This window comes from Tamandua tetradactyla, chromosome 19, assembly GCF_023851605.1.
Source record: "Tamandua tetradactyla isolate mTamTet1 chromosome 19, mTamTet1.pri, whole genome shotgun sequence".
Classification (NCBI taxonomy): domain Eukaryota; kingdom Metazoa; phylum Chordata; class Mammalia; order Pilosa; family Myrmecophagidae; genus Tamandua; species Tamandua tetradactyla.
In genome coordinates, this window is record NC_135345.1 from 69,466,902 (window position 1) to 69,484,200 (window position 17,299).

General features: G+C 35.4%; 1 protein-coding gene across 1 annotated transcript in view; it reads right to left on the reverse strand.

The window, feature by feature from the left end:
• Positions 1 to 1,627: 1,627 nt before the first annotated feature.
• The window catches only part of LOC143663413 (transmembrane protease serine 11C-like), an 82,144-nt gene continuing 66,472 nt past the window's right edge, over positions 1,628 to 17,299 (reverse strand). The window contains exons 6-10 of the mRNA XM_077137091.1: positions 15,908 to 15,946; positions 8,802 to 8,973; positions 7,287 to 7,546; positions 6,093 to 6,235; positions 1,628 to 1,889 (exon numbers count right to left, since the gene is read on the reverse strand). Coding sequence (XP_076993206.1) covers positions 1,728 to 1,889; positions 6,093 to 6,235; positions 7,287 to 7,546; positions 8,802 to 8,973; positions 15,908 to 15,946 — 776 coding nt within the window. The 3' untranslated portion in view covers positions 1,628 to 1,727. The remainder of the gene's footprint in view (positions 1,890 to 6,092; positions 6,236 to 7,286; positions 7,547 to 8,801; positions 8,974 to 15,907; positions 15,947 to 17,299) is intronic.

The following is a 17,299-nucleotide window of genomic DNA, read 5'->3' on the forward strand; positions in this document are numbered from 1 at the left end:
TTTTTTTACACCTGATTCAAGCTGTGCCAGAGTGATCCTCAAATTCTTTTTTAAATTGGAGTCAATGGCCAGGTGGGCTGTAGTTCTGTTTGGGATGTTGGCTTAGCTTAGCCCTAAGGAAAACCTAAATCTGGAAGTATTCACTATTTTGTTACCACTTCGGAGGTAGCTCCTGCCCATGTAAGAATCAGAGAAGAGGAGAGTTAAGATGTTGCTAGAAATAGAGATATTATTTGAGTACCTGAGTCTAGCCTGAGCCATGCCAAAAATACTTCCCTAGATTTTTTAGTTATATGAACCAATACATTTGTTCATGTTACTTAAGCTAATGTTAATTGAGTTTCTGTCACTTTAAACTAAAGAATTCTGACTAATTTGCATATTACATAGATCCTTAGTTATAACCATACCATAACATACTATACTTGCTAAGAATATGGACTCTAGAATCAAAAATCACCATTTTGAATCCCAACTCAGTCAATTATAAAATCTCCGATCTTGGGCAAGTTACTTGACTTCTCTGTACCTCAGTTTCCTTTTTTATAAAATTGAAAAAATAAGGGACAGGGTTAATGTGAACATTCAATGTAATAATAAATGAAAATACTTCAAATAATGTCTGACACATAGTAAGTGTTCAATAGTATTATTAATGCGATTATGCTGTTGGGTCTGTGAAAACATTTTACATCATAGTTATGGCTATTATTGGTAGCTGTAGAATTGTTAGTAATAAAAAGAGATGGGCAAACTCCTCTAGAGACACTGGTGGTCTGCCCAATGGGAAAGCACCCTGATGAATAATATTCTGAATAAAAGTTAACTGACTTGCTGATTTGGCAACTTGGCATGAGGCATAACAGCAAGGCAATGCACTCATAGGCATCTACGACTTCAGGGGGATGGTTCTGTATGGGCAAAGTTGAATCAAATGGAGAAGAAAATTCTGCATTATTTATTTTGTCGATAATTTGCATTGAAGAATTTTAAGAGTTTAAGATCTATAACAGCCTTATTTGCATTATTCAAGCTCTATATTGAAACTTAGCCTATGCGTTCTGAGGAAAAGTTGCTGTTGGTGAGAACAATAGTAAATTATCCTCTGGACTTACTTTCATGCTTGAAAGACAAATGAGGAAAATCAACATGCACCATTATCTATTCTATACAATCTATGAGATTATCATGCTGTTTTGTGTCACTCAAGGTGAGAAAGCTATAAAAAGAGAAGGGATTACCGTTGGTACAAGGACTAGAAATAAAATAGACAGATTTCTTTGGTGACTTTTTATAAGTGGTATTACTGTATTTAAATTATAATCTGCCAATATATTGAGGCTGTACAAACCACGTGTCTATCGGTATGGGATTATGTATACATTCAGAAGTGAATTTATTGCTAAGACATATGATTTCCTTGGGAAATCATGATTAGTTATCTAACTGTAAATTGGTAGGGCAGATGTCTTTTGTAAACTTCAATCTATACTTACTGTTATAATTACCTTCAATCTGGAAAATGGTAAAAGGAAAATTTTATGTCCTAGTCCCTTAGTCTCCAACAACCCTTTTCAAAGTCTAACAAATAATTTTTTCATTGTTCTAAAATTGTATGCATCTATATTTGCACAATTAGTATGCATAAAGGGAGATGATATCTAAAGTAAATGTGTTTTGGGATTTACAAACATATTTGATAAGCAAAGGACCTGTGAACTTATTTTCTAGAGACCAGTTTTGGACTTGATCCAGTCTCGATAGTATGTCACGCGAGTGTAGACTCCAGGTTTGTTTGGAAGAGCACATTCATCTCCCCAGCTTACAATACCAGCAAGGAACCAGATGCCTTTAGAATTTTCACGAACTAGAGGTCCACCAGAGTCACCCTAGAGAGAAATAGGATATATGCAATTACTATAGTTAAAAGGTGAATCATTTTAAATGCCTCTATTTAAAAATATTTTTGCATTTTATAGTCATTTCTTGGAAATCAAAAGTATCAGTATATGTTTTTGAATAAACATAAAACAATACAAAACATGTATGATACATTCTAGCTCAATTATTACCCAAAAGGATATTGGAGGTAGTATTGCTTACACAGCCATGTTGATGAACTCTTTGATTATCTTCCCAAACTCCCCTATTTCCAGTCTGATGATGAGAAAAAGGAAAGATTTGTATTTACCCACCACTGGCATTAAACTATAGCTCTTCTATTCTTGTGTAAACATTCTGCAAAATTCCAGAATTATGCAATTTGGTTACACTACTCCCTACATTCCTTGTGATTTTCATCGACTAATCTTTAGACCATTTTCCCAAGGATAATAGAAGATATAGGCATCTGTATTCTCCTTTATTCTAATTCTTCCCACCACTGTGAATAGTTCTATCATCTATTGGATGCCTTTTCTGTATCTTAGCCCACAATCTCCTGGCTTCCTTGACTCTGCTCATCCACATTTTTATTCAACCCTTCCATGTCACTCCTTGTAATCACCTGTGTTCTACCTCTGAAATGCCATTATGTAGCATTATTATCACATTTACTCATCCCTTCAGTTTTCATATTCCATTTTTATCACTCTAAATCTACTTTCAACCTCATGGAGAAGGTCAATTTTTGACTTCTCTCTTTTTTTCCTGGTGTATTTGTTGACTTTTTACTGCCCATCTTTATTTATGCTACCATATTATTCACCCAAAGCACTCTCTTTCAACAGCATCTTCAGCTTCTTATCTTCTTCTCCACCATATCCTAAGCCAAACCATACACTGTGGAAAACTGTTTTACAAATTTACATCCTGAAACCAAAGCCTTTCAAGAGTATTTATGCATCTCTGACCAGTTTTCTTTCTCTGTTTTTCAGGGTAGTCATCCCAAATTTTTGACATTTCACAATTGTAAAATCTGGTTCCTTCAGTATGAATCTAACATATTACTTACTTTGAAATACATAAAATACATAGAGAGTAACAGATGGCAATCCCTTCATTTCTTGTCCTTGTCCCTTTTGATTTCCCAGCTCACCTACATCACCCCATGCTGTATCCATTCTCTTTCTTCTCAGATAAATGGATGTATTCAGTTCTTTTCAAGGCTAATCTCCTGTATTCTCTGAATCAAGCACCTTGTTTTATCAATAATATTCTCATTGGTTGTTTTTTCCTAATATGTCTTCGTTTTCTCCTCTATCTGTCCCCTCTGGACATAAACATGATTTTTTTTTTTTTTTTTTTTGGTCTCGTCTAGCTAAAAAATAACAACCTTTCTGGTTTTTAAGACCTCCTCAGTTGCCTTAATTTCCTTCTTTCTTTCATAACCAAATATCTTAAAATCACTGTATTAAAAGTGTCCAGTTCCTCATAGCATTCTCAACTTTCTTCTAAATGATTTTTCTTTTCTTCAGTGTATGAAAATTGATTTCCCAAAGTTCACCAATGAACAAATTGTTGAATTTGACAGACTACGGAATTTTTCTTACTTGATCTTTCAATGGCATGAATCACTTTTAACTATTCCTTTTTCTGATCTCTGGACTTCTGCAATACCAATTTTTTGTTGTTTTTCTGACTGCTGAATTCTACAACACCTTTGCTTTATTGTATGCTGCATGGCAGGGTCACATGTCATTCTTTTTCCATGTGAGAATCCGTTATTGCAGTATCATTTGGTGAATTTTTGTTTGTTTGTTTGCTTGCTTGTTTGTTTTTTGGGGGGAACTGTATGGGCCAGTAATCAAACCTGGGTCTCTCACATGGCAGGGGAGAATTCTACCACTGAACTACCCTTGCACCCCCAATACCTCTGCTTTTTACATTTTACTGATAGCCTCTTAGAAGCATGTATACCCAAGAGTTCTGTTATTAGATGTTTTTTATTTTACAATTTTAGCTAGGCAATTGTATCTGTGTTCATGGGTTTAACTACCACCCAGTTGGAAATTACTATCTCCAGCCAAAACTCTTTCTTGAACTCAAGGTTTTTATTTTCAATGGAACACTAGACATATCTACCTGGATATCCCAGATGTTCCTCAAATTCAGCACACTCCAAACCGAACTTTCACTCCCCTAAACCTATTCTTTCTCCTATACACCCTCCCTCAAGTTTCTCACTGAGAAACTTTCTTTTCCTTCATTCTCACATCTAATCAGCCACAAAATCTTCTCCATTCAACTTTCTTATTGTTTTTTCATTCATACTGAGTTTTCGGTGAAATCCTTATTCCTTTTCTCAGGCAAAACAAAAGATCCCACTACCTCTAGCTCAATTGCTTCCAGTTCATCTTCCACTCTGTACATATTGAATTTGGCAATTAGAAAATCATTCGTAATTATAGCTAGAATACTTTCAGTGAACTGATGGGTCAATAGTCTGCAAGTAGTTGGTCAGAGAGTGAAAAAATTCAGAATGTGAGACAATGAGGATAAACTATTATTTAGAAATATGACCAAGAAGGAAAGAAGAAAGATAGAGTAGGATCTATAAAGATAGAATAAGATCTGTCATGTTTATAGAATGTGAGGAAAGGTCCCTTAGAGTGAGAATGATTGGAAAATATGGAAGAAAGTTCAAATAAATAGAAAATTCAATACCTGCATGAAGAACACAGGAAAGAAATTAGCTTTGAAGAGTAGAAGAAACTTGTTCATCCTGAGCCTAGAAGGCAAGGATGAGTACAGATAAAAAAATATCAGGGAGAAAGACATTAAGGAGTTCTCTTATAATTGCTTTCATTTTTTTTTCTGGTAAGTAGGAGGAAATGTTATTAGTTAAGGAAGATAAAGGCATGGTGAGACAGGTAGGTTAAAGAATGTAATGAAGTTTTGACACAGTTCCATAAAAGACACATTAATGAATTGTAGTGAGTTAAGGACTCAGCCGTAATTGTATGACACCAGTTTACAAGACTGCAAGACTTCCTGTAGCTGTGCTTGGCAGCTTGCATGTAAGAGCAAATAAAGCAGATAGGTTACTCTGTGGTTGGACATTATTAGGATGGGTGTGGGGGAAGTAGAAGACAGTGAGGTCATTGCAGGTGTTGTCAATAGCGTGGTGGAAAAATAAAATGTGTGTTTTAGGGTCTAAAAAGTTGGAAGAGAGCCATGAGGATAGAGGTGATAGAGAAAACGGAAAGATACAGGGACTTAAGCTCTCTATGACTCCAAAGAATAGATTTAGTAGGATAGTTAAAAAGATAGAATTATGTAATTAGGATGATAATTATATATCACAAATACATGTTTGCATGTCTTTTAGCTCCTAAAGTACAGGAATAATGCTCTTGATTCATCTTGAACTTCCCTGAACCTAGCGCAGTGTCTGGGATGATAAATAGTCATTATGTGAGAAATGAATGTTGAAATTAAAGGTCTTCCTGAATTGATCACTGATTCTTGCCTGCCTAGATAGCAAGAATAGTATTTTTGTTTCAGGACTATTGCTTATAAAGAACATAGGGATATTAGAAGCACACTAAGCACAAGGAAAGGCAGCTTAGTGTAGGCTTCAAAGTATGGGCTCCAAAACCAAATTTTCTGGGCTTGGCTCTCAGCTCTGTAACAGGCTGGTTGTGTGTCCTTGCACAAGTTAATTGATCTCTTATTGTCTTAATGTCATTTGAGAAATAGAATTCATTCAAGACTTAAAACAGTGCCTGGCACATGGGGAATGCTTTTTAAGTGTTGTTAAATAAATTAAATATTTAGAACATTGGATAAGGATATTAGCCAGATCAAGAAAGGTCCATGATCATTAGGTTTGGTGTTTGACTCAGTTTTTCAATGAAAAAAGGCCAATCAAACTGAGATCACCAATATTCCATTTCATCTTTTAATTGTTTATTCTACACTGAGTCTCTTCCCCATTCCTACTCGAACTTCTTATAACAGGAAGGGTGGTTTATAAACTTTAGTGCTTTAATGAGACCTATAAAATTTCAAAATAATTTTAATGGCATATTTTGGCTTTAATATATACTTAAGTCTTTAAAAATTGTCAGCCCTTTGAGAAACTTGAACTGGTTAATTAGATATTAAAAACTATATGGAAAAAATCTTAAAATTGGAACAATCAGATTTACCTGGCAGGCATCCACACGTCCCTTCAGGAACCCGGCACACAACATTCCAGGTGTGATGTCACCACTATACACTGCTTCACTGTTGCAGGTCTTATTATCTATAATCTTTACTAATCCTTTTTGGAGTATATTAGGAATTTCTCCTAAGGGAAGAAAATTATGTAATTTTTGCTAAAGTCAATATTAATCTTTCTGGCTAGTGTATTAGTACCAAACTTTAACACTGTGCACACTTACCAAATCAATGTAAAACTCTCCAAATAATTTTAATCCAGCTTGTATTTATCTCCTTACTTAGCAACAAAGAAGCAATATTTATAAACAGGCCAAAGTATTATTAAAAATGACCAGACTTAGGAGTTCTTAATGTGTTCATCCATGTGTGATGGGATTTTTTCCTTTTGAATAGTTTTGGACTTTTATATATATTATATTTATGCCTTAGAAAGCAAAATGAAAAGTTCAAATTCATGGCTTTTTTTATATTTTCTGCCAGTTTTGTTACCTTTTTTCTGAATCTCTGAATTATTTTTAACTTTCTTTTTGCTTTCAAATGAATGCAAAAAGCCACTAAATCTTTACACTATTATGATCATGAATATGCATATATTTAAATGATCTTTGCTCACATATTGCCTGGTCACTGAGGGTGATTTATTGCACACCATTAAATTTGCAATCCTCATTCCCATTTCTTATGCTCCTATATGCCAAGTCACCTGTAGTTCCTATTTTTTCTATAGCACTTACCACCATAACATATGTTGTATAATTTAATTATTTATGATATTTATTGATTGTTAACTGACTTCCTTTGCTAAGAATGTAAGCTTTTTGAGAATAGGAATATTTGCCTATTTTATTCATTAATGTGTCCAAACCACTTAGAACGGTACCTAGGACTAAGGTAGTAGTCACAGTGAATGCTTATTGAATGAATGAATGAAATAGAGAAAAATGAATTATTTATTCAGATAATATATTGCTATAAAAACTGACATTGTTAAGCAACCTTATTGTGGCCAGCGCTGTGAAACTTATAGCTTTTGTTTTTAAGTGTATTTTTCAAGCCATTGCACGTTATCTTCTTTAAAATGATCCAGAGAAAGTATTTCTCAGATTTAGTTGTGATTCTGGGTATTTTCTCAACTTCTAAAATTCAAACCATATAGTAAAGGGAGATTAGAAACTCACCATTATGTTTCAATGTTCCCCATCCTGTGACCACTGCATCGGAATTGGGTGGGAACGTAAATGTAGCTTCTGGAAGACAGGCTCTTCGGATATTGCTTGTGTACAATACTGGTGAAGACATGTGTACAACAGCAATGTCATTCTCATGAGCAGGGTAATGGTAGTGTTCGTGAATTATGATGTCCTTGATGGTTCGCTGTGTTTGTGGATCACTTAAAAGAAGCCCAAAACTAACATTCCAATTTTTGGGATCATTGACCCTAAAGAAAATAGAGTTGTATATTAAAAGGTCTATATTTTGAGTTGTAGGAATTCATTTTTTATTCTTTTTTAAAACAATTTAAAAGGTTTCAAATTCCCATGGTGCTTATAAGCATACAACAGTGAAGATGTATGTAAGAGAAAAAATAAAAATTATAATATGAATAGAATTTGAGTAACTCAATAAGTTATGTGTTAAAGGATAACACCGAGAAAATACATTTTATCCTTTATTTTATTCAGAAAGAATTCAAGGTGAATTAGAAAGATAAATATGACATCACAAGATAGTATGATTAAATATAAAAAATGGGCAAACAATTTACAGAGTGAATATATAGAAATTAAGGAAAAAGTCTAACTCCTCATTTTGAACATTAAAAACTATAAATAAGAAGAAATATTCCTGAATTTTACTATTTTTGATCAATGATTTGTTAGTAATGAAAAATAGTGCTTGTGGAACATTTTCAAACTCTCTACTCAAGTGACATAATAAGCATGCATGATTTTGAAAAGAGAGCTGATCAAGTTTCAAAAAAGTGCTATACAAAACCAATAGAAGTTAAAGAAAAGAACCATCAACCAAAAGAATAAAAACCTTTAGTTTTTTTTAAATCAATAAACTTTTGACTCAGTAAGTTATCCTTTAAAGTAATAAGAATCATTTCAAATATAGCTTTAACATATATGGGAGGATGCAGGCTGAATCTAAATACTGATGACAAAAATATTAAAACCCCATGTAATAATAATGAGAAAGAAATAGAAACCTTACGTTCAATTTGGGATTCCCAGCACCTCATAAAAGTGATGTAAATTACCCCAAACCAGTGGTTCTTAATGAGGGGAAGGTGTTGATTTTTCTCCCGAGAGGACATTTTGTAATATCTCGAGACATTTTTGGTTGTCATAACTTGAGGGTGCTACTTGCATCTAGTAGGTAGATGCCAGGGATGCTGTTAAACATTCCACAATGCATAGGACCATCTCCCACAGCAAAGATTTATCTAGTTCAAAATGTCAATAGTGCCATTGTTGACAAACTCTGCTCTTGCCTGACTATGTCTATTACTTTACTGATAATTCATCAAATAATTTTGAGGCTACTCCTCACCATATTGGATTATTGGAGGCATAGTTGTGTGACTGTATGAAAGTCACACACAAAGTATTCAAAAATACTTTGAAAGGTATGTATCAAACTTTTAGCACTTGAATGATTTTGAAGCCTTCATACAGGCCAGAACTTACTCTATGAAACAGTGGGCAGCAGTGACAAGCCAATTGTTACTAATCAGAGTAGCTCCGCATCGGTGGACATTGTCTTGTTGAAGACTAGCTTGCCAGGGCCATTCCCCTTCCTCAGCATTCATGCCTCCTACTATTTTGTTGCCAGAGGGAGTTATTGTGCGTCGTCCACAACCTGCTCAAAACAGAGTCCGTTAGCATTGACATTGTTTACACACACATTGCTATAGTAAACAAGCTCCCCATAATACATCTCTCTATTAACTATTAAACTTACAGTCTTAGGGTTGACTGCTAATACAAAATTTCCTGAGAATGCATTCAAAATGATTGACATCCTCGCCCTCCCCCACTCCCTGACCAACATTCACATACACAATGTGTGTGTTTGTCTGGCCTGTCTATTACCTGCTGAAGAGGCAGGTGGAATTAAATATTTGCGTTTGGAAGAACACAACCATATAACAAGTTACAGACTAACACAGGGAAATGTGTACTTTCTAATTTGGGTGAGCAATTGTTAAGGAACAATGATTGCTATGGAAACATTCATAAGGAAATGTAAATGAAGGTGAATGTAAATGAAATATTAATAGGATAGAGTAGATAGTGTTCACACTCAAGTCACAATACACAATACCTGGCTTAAAAAATAACATATAGGGATAGCTAATCATCTTCCAAAGTTACATGCTTCTCTGAACCAAGACTGTGCTTTAGTTTCTTTTTAACTGAACTCTTACAGTTTTTTTTAGTTTAAAGCTTTTTTTATTAGTTTTTAATTTTTTTAAAAATACCAAAAAACACCAAACAAATGCAAACATTCGTAACTTTTGATCATTCTGTTCTACCTATATAATCAGTAATTCACAATATCATCACATAGTTGCACATTACTCTTAAGTTTTAAAAGTAAATCAGCAGTTATTATCCTTCTCTCTCATCTGTTCCTTTGACTATCTCATATTTACTTCAACTAAAGCACTGAGTTTGTCCCTAAACAGTTTGTGGTATCTTTTACTAGAGATTGTCCTCCTTATCAATAAACATTTTTAGATGTCAAGAACCATATCTTTAAAAAATATATGTAAGTTTCCATAACTACCACAGAGAACCTATAACATCAAAGGAGGTCAATAAATATTTGTAGAAATGAAGTCTATATAGTCCATGAGATATCTTGAAATAAAAATGATACTTAATTTCGTACACTTTCACTATAGTAGGCATCTTCCTAGGCATTTAGAGTGAAAAAGCTTTTTGGAATCAATGTAGGGGGCATAGATTGAAGCAGTAGCTCTTAATGATGGATAATTTCGCTTCCCCCGGGGACTATTTGGCAATATCTGGAGACATTTGGTCATGCTACTGTTATCTAGTGTGTACAGGCCAGGGGTGTTGCTAAATATCCTACAGTGCACAGGATAACCCACCTGCAACAAAGAATTATCTATTCTAAAATGTCAATGGTGTTAAGTATGAGAAACCCAGGTTAGAGAAAGGTACTTGTGTCATGTTTGAGAACATTTGAATTAATTGGAAACGTTAGATAATTACTTGCTTCACAAAGATGTTATTGATTTCATGAACCTAAATATAACTTAAGATACTCTTTCCTGAGAGTGAGAAAGCATCAGAAGCACAGGATAAGCTCCTGCAGAGTTTTGTATAGGTCTTCACTGATCCTCTAAATCCTTAAGTTTGTTTACTGATTCTAGGTTATCTTATTATTACTATTTTTTTGCATGGGCAGGGACCTGGTAATGAACCCAGGTCTCTGGCATGGCAGGCGAGAACTCTGCCTGCTGAGCCCGACCGTGGCCCGCCCTAGGCTACCTTATTTTTAAACACATTTTATTTATTTATTTTTATTAGAGAAGTTCTGGGTTTGCAGAACAATCATACCTAAAATACAGGATTCCCACACACTACCTAACCATCAACACCTTGCATTGGTGTAGAGCATTTGTTACAATTGATGATAGCACATTTTTACAATTGTACTATTAATTAAAGTCTGTGGTTTAACTTAGGGCTACTGTGTAGTGTAGTTCCATGGATTGTGTTTTGAATTTTTATTCTGTTACCATATACACAATCTAACATTTCCACTTGTCATCATATTCAGGTTTCAGTGCTGTTGATTGTTTTCACGATGTTGTGCAACCATCCATTACCAAAACATTTCCATAATTCCAAATAGGAACCCTCTACGTTTTAAGCCTTATTTCCCTATCCCCATCTTCTCCTCTGGGAACCTATATTCTAGATTCTGACTCTATGAGTTTGCGTCTTCTAATTGTTTCAAATGAGTAAGATCATACAATATTTGTTCTTTTGGTCTAATTCAGCAATATTTTATGGTTTTCTGTGTACAAGCCCTTTATATCATTAGTTAAATTTATTTCTAGATATTTGATTCACTTAGTTGCTATTGTAAATGGAACTTTTTTCTTGATTTCTTCTTCAGATTTTTCACTACTGTTATATACAAACACTAATAATTTTGGAGTGTTGCTCTTGTACCCCACCACTTTCCTGAATTCATTTATTAGATCCAGGAGCTTTGTTGTTGATTTTTATGATTTTCTGTATACAATCATATCAGCTGCAAAATGGGAAAAGTTTTTACTTCTTCTTTTCCAATGTAGATAACTTTTTTTTTCTTGCCTAATTGCTATGGCTAGAATGTCCAGCACAATGTTGAATAACAGTGGTGACAGTGGACATCCTTGCCATATTCCCAATGTTAGAGAGACAGAGTTCAGTCTTTCACCATTGAGTATGATGTTAGCTGTGAATTTTCATATACACCCTTTAACATTTTGAGAAATTTCCTTTTTATTTTTACTTTTTTGAGTGTTTTTATCAAGAAGGGATGCTAGATTTTGTTAAATGCCTTTCTGTATCAATTAAGATGATCATATGAATTTTTCCTTTATTCTATTAATATGATGTATTACTGTAATTGATTTTCATTTTTGAACCACCTTGCATACCTAGGTCAAACCCAGTTGATCATGGTGTATAAATTCTTTCAATGTTCAGTTTGCTAGCATTTTGTTAAGGTTTTTTTCATCTATATTCTTAAAATAATCTTCTTTTCTTGTGGTTTCTTTATTTGGCTTTGGTATTAGGGTAATGTTGGATTCACAGAAAAAGTTAAGAAGTGATTCCTTCTCTTCAATTTTTTTGGAAGGGATTAGGTAGGATTGGTGTTAATTCTCCTTAGAATGTGTGGTGAAATTCAACAATGAAGTCTCTGTCTTGGCCTGTTCTTTGTAGGGAGGTTTTGATTACTGATTCAATCTCTTTACATATATTATTTGTCTCTTAAGATCTCGTATTTCTTCTTGAGTCATGGTAAGTAGTGTGCGTGTTTCTAGGAATTTGTCCATTTCATCTAGGTTATCTAAATTGTTGGTGTAGAGCTGTTCATAGTATCCTCTTATAATCCTTTTTATTTCTGTGAGGTTGGTAGTCATTTCTAATTTTCTAATTTTAATTATTTGTACCCCCCCTTTTCTTTCTAAGTTTAGTTAGCTTAAGTTTTGTAGATTTTATTGATCTTTTCAAAGAAGCAACTTTTGTTTTCATTGATTCTCTCTATTGTTTTTTATTCTCTATTTCATTTATCTTCACACTAATCTTTGTTATTTCCCTCCTTCTGTTCGTTTTGGATTTAGTTTCCTATTATTATTCTAGATCATCCATTTGTGAAGTTAGGTCTCAGATTTGAGATCTTTCTTCTTTTTAAATCTTAGCATTTAGAACTGTAAATTTCCATTTTATCACTGCTTGTGCTGTATTCCATAAGTCTTGGTATGTTTTCATTTTCATTCACCTCAAGATATTTCTTCATTTTTCTCATGATTTCTTCTTTAACCCACTGGTTATTTAAGACTATGTTTTAGACATGGTTCTCTAAGGAAACAGAACCAACAGTACACATCATTAAATAGTTTGTGATTTTATGAAAATGTCTCATGTAACTGTGAATTCTCACAGTCCAAATTCCATAGAGCAGGCTGCAAAATAGCAATTCCAATGAAAGCTTTCGATGAGTTTTGAAGAGAAGCTTGCTGGCTGAAGTAGAGATGAAAGTTCTCTCTTCTCTCTTAAAGCATTTTTAAGATCTTTTTTTAAGGATCTTTGTTTGGTATATCCACATTCTCGTCTTCTTCATTGATGTTTTCTGGATTTTTATCCTTTTCCTTTGTATGAGCCATCATCTCCTGATTCTTTATTTGTCTTGCAGTCTTTTGTTGCATATTATACATTTTAATATTTTTAAATAACTCTGGTATCTATTCTGTGGTATGTCTGTTTCTTTGTTTTGTAACTAGCTGGCGAGAGAGAGATTTTCTTGAGTTTCAGCCCTTCTATCAGGAAGATCTGCCCCAGGTGAAGGCCGTGTGCTCGGTTCCTCTGCTTTTCTGGGCTTGTGTCTTGTCTAGGGCTTTTGTTTGTTAGTTGTTTTGGATCTTGGCTGTCCCACGTGCTTCCCAGGACACAGACCTCCTTCTCCTGGGTGTTTGAAGCCAGCATTCTTTTGTCCCAGACTATCTGTCTCCATAGTTTTTTTACTCTTTTCATCATCTCAGGCTGCTTCTGCCTGGAGGGCAAATTCTGCAAGGAGGGCTGCCTCCTGAGAGGACTTTCCCAGTCAATCTCCTCTAGCCAAAATAGGGCCAGCGCCCTACGAAGGGGGTGCTGTCTGGCTCCAAAGTGCCATGGGGTAGGGATCAGCAAGGGCACCAAGACCTTCTCTGATGGCTCCCCAAAGCTGAGACTTTCTGACCTGCCCAGCAAAAACAGCCCTTCAGCTAACTGTCACTCATAGCCCTGAGGAAGCACTGAGTCTTGAAATCTGCACTACTTCAGTCCTCGTCTGAGGAGAATTGAAACAATGGCTTCCGTCACAGCAGGCATCTAGTGATCTGAATTTGCTAATCCTATCCATGATCAGTGATTGGTTATGCTCACCCTGTTTTGGATATTTATGCCCTTTTCTGTTGCCAGTTAGCTAGCCATGGACTGGACCTTGCAGGCACCTGCTGCTGGAGTGTAGAATGGGTACTGGTGGCTGCCCCTTGGAGAGAGCAATTTACTGTTAGTTTCCATAATTTATCACCTTCTTCCTCCTGCTCTTCCCCGGATGCTGCACAGTGTTCTTCTGGTCTCTGGAGTTTCAACATAGTTGTTTCAGGCAGTTCCTGCCTGTTTAATCATTGTTTTGGTGGAAGGACTGGATCGTGGAGCTCTCTACTCTGACATCTTCCTTGGAAGACTTCCCTGGAAGTCTCCCCCTTTAGGTTCTTCTCTTGATACAACTCAAACCTGGTTGTGAAAGCATCCTTTCCATAAAACCACTCAGCTGCAGCAATGCTTTGGTCTGAGTGAGAAGGCTCTCACATTGACTCACAGAATGTACTCCCTTTTTTTGTTTCTTATTTCTTCCCACTCCTTTACCATGGATACTTAAGAGGGTAAAACAAAACTCCAGAACCCAGAGATATAGTGGTTCCTCCCTGTCCTCCCTTTTATGTGGACAACTCCTTGTTGGCTTTTATTCAACTTCCTCCAGAGAAATATCAAAAGAAAGAAGCTGTTTTTGGACTAGGAGAATATCCCCCAGGCACCTCTACTTCCTTGTATTTGCTTTTACTCACAATTTTAATCTAGTTTATACCCATGCATCAACTTCCATTCTGATTTCTCACTTACAAGTATTGTCACTGTTAAGCTTTCAGCCTTCACCTCAGCACTTGTTACTACTTCTGCTGAAGTCTTACACAGCACTTGTAGCTTTGTTATGCCAAAAGAGGTCATATGGTAAATTTCAAGGCCATTAGAAATATAAGGAAGACTTACTGGCTGATACTTTCAGAAGCACCAGAGAATCTATCAAAGCTCTTACAGCATCCCTACCCTTCTAACTTCTACTTCATTGCCTATTGTTAAACTTTAAAACACTTTATGTCACATTCCAAAACTCTATTCTTTCCTTGATCTTGTTTGATTTTTCTTAACCATTCCGCTGCTCTTTTATTTGGAGTATGATCAAAATACCAAATATGTCAAATTAAATTCGGTATACTGATATGGATGGGCATTTAGTGTTCCAGATGGGAGACAGGCAAATTGGCTGATCTCTTCCTTACCACTGTTTCTATTCCTGTCTTGAGTATCTCTTTTCTACCACCCTGATGAATCCCCAATCATGAATATTGAGTGTTTGATGTTGAAGTTTTAAATTGGAATAGTTGACTTTTAATATGTCCTGTCAAGTTACTTGAGGTTTATTCAACCTAAACATATCAGAGAGAAAAATAATCTAATGCAGCTTTGGGTTTATGTTTTGGCCAGATTGCTCAGAAATAACTATACTTGTAATTGAAGGATAGTCTGAGTGGTTGGGCTGGTGTCACCTGGCTCCGGGGGGCAACTTCTCTAATCTAGTTGTCCCAATTAGTCTTAGTCCCCAGATAGGAGCACTACTTCATGTTACAGCCTGCTCCTACCTCACTAGGTTAGGAGAATGGAAGCAGATGCCTTGGCTGGCAAGGAAGCTGTTTGCAGGTAAGGCAACTCTTACTTCTCAACACATAAAAAAAACTTGGTATATAGGGTCAGAATTCCTAGTGAGTTACTATGCCTGGGGTTTTCATAGGCAAAAATAGAAGATACAAATAACGAACATTTACTGAGTGCTCATTATGCACCATGTACTCTTAAAAGTATTTGTGTTACTTTATTTCATCTTTGCAACAACTTGGCAGTAAGGCTTTGAGAGGTTAAATAACCTATGAAAGGTCATCCAGTTAATAAGTAGCATGGACTCAAAATTCATGTGTACCTGATTTTAAATTCTAAGTTCTTAATCATCACTACAAGATTTTTGTTACTCCCTGCACGTGATGGCATGTGACAATGTTCCTCATTTTAAATCCATGATATTAGTCAATTTAAAGTCAACTACAACACCATCATACAAGCTTCTAAAATCAGGCTTCATATTATGCTTTAAAGTACCATACTGACTCAGGTGGTGGTGGGACCAAGGAATTAATTTTCACTAGAAAATGATTCTTTGTTGATAAACTTACAGGTATTGAGAAGATTTTCTGCCATTGCCATTGCAATGTCTGAAAGAAAAGAGAAAATAAAGTTAAAGTATTTACTTTTATGAATGATTGATTTTAATATTAATTATTTTGTTTTGTGGGAGCTCGTTATTATTCATTAGGAATAATCATCTTATTTAATCTTGACCAAATAATTTCTATGTTCATAAGTTAGAATAGACAGTAAAAGTATTTTAGTATTCATTCCTCTGTTTCGATAGAGAATCTCAAGTCCTCCACTGTAAGCTATTTGACAAAGAGACCTGGATTATGGAAAGCACTCTGATGTGTGAAAAATGGTGATCTCCTAATGTATTCTGAATCCAAATGACCAGAAAACGGAATGTATTTGCCATCTTTTATATGCCACTTCAAATCCTTTTAGCCTGTCTTTCACTATAGCTGCAACTGTGGTGACTAATTCCATGCTGTTTTGGATCAGCTTTTCTCAGGGGTAACTTGACAGGTTTTCTCCTCAAGTCAGCACCTAAAATTCTCACTTATTTCAGAAGAAACCTGCTGGATACTTCCAGATACTCAATCTTGAAATGTTGGAGTCAGTGCCCGTGGGGCCACAGGCCCATGTGACGTGGATGCTTTTCCCTATAGTTACACGGGAAGACATTTCAGAGGAATAAGGCACCATGGGAGAGAGATACAGTTGCCTCTCATGGTGGCCAACTCGCCATATCCATTCCATTCTCCTTGCCCTTGACTCTTCTCCAATCTACCATCTACCCGCAAGCCTTTGTCTCAGGTTCCACTTTATGGAGGAACCAGGCTAAGACAATCAAATAACTATATATGATGATAAAAATACCAGTAACTGCGAAAGAGTACATACATTGTTATATTTAGAGTAGTTTTTTTGTATTGAGTGCGTTTTACTACATTTTATTCCCTTTCAAATTAGTTCTCTCTGTGTGGTAAATTTCAATTCTTCAGAACATTCAATTAAGTATACAACCCCATTCCTCATTCATTCTGGGTCAAAAATTTTTTTTACTAATAAGGCAGACTTTAACATTGTCTACTTATTCCTGGATAGACACATCATTCTAGGGAATATTGCAAGACGAGATTATTTAGTCCATACAATTTTGCTATGGGCCCCACATCACTGGAGAACTGCAAACCTCTTTAATTCATGTGGAAAGTGTGTGAGGAGGGAAGGAACAAATGACACAATTATCCTCCAAATTTGAAAGGCAGAGAACCATAAACCCAATAGCCATTTCTCCTTAAGAATTCTTTTTCAAAAAGGAATCACCAGTCTTTCTAAAAATCGAACACTAGAAATGCCAGTGTAGGTTCATTTTTGTTCTGTTCTTGGATTTCTATAAATCCGGGAGGGAGTTCCAGTTTTGCTTGCCA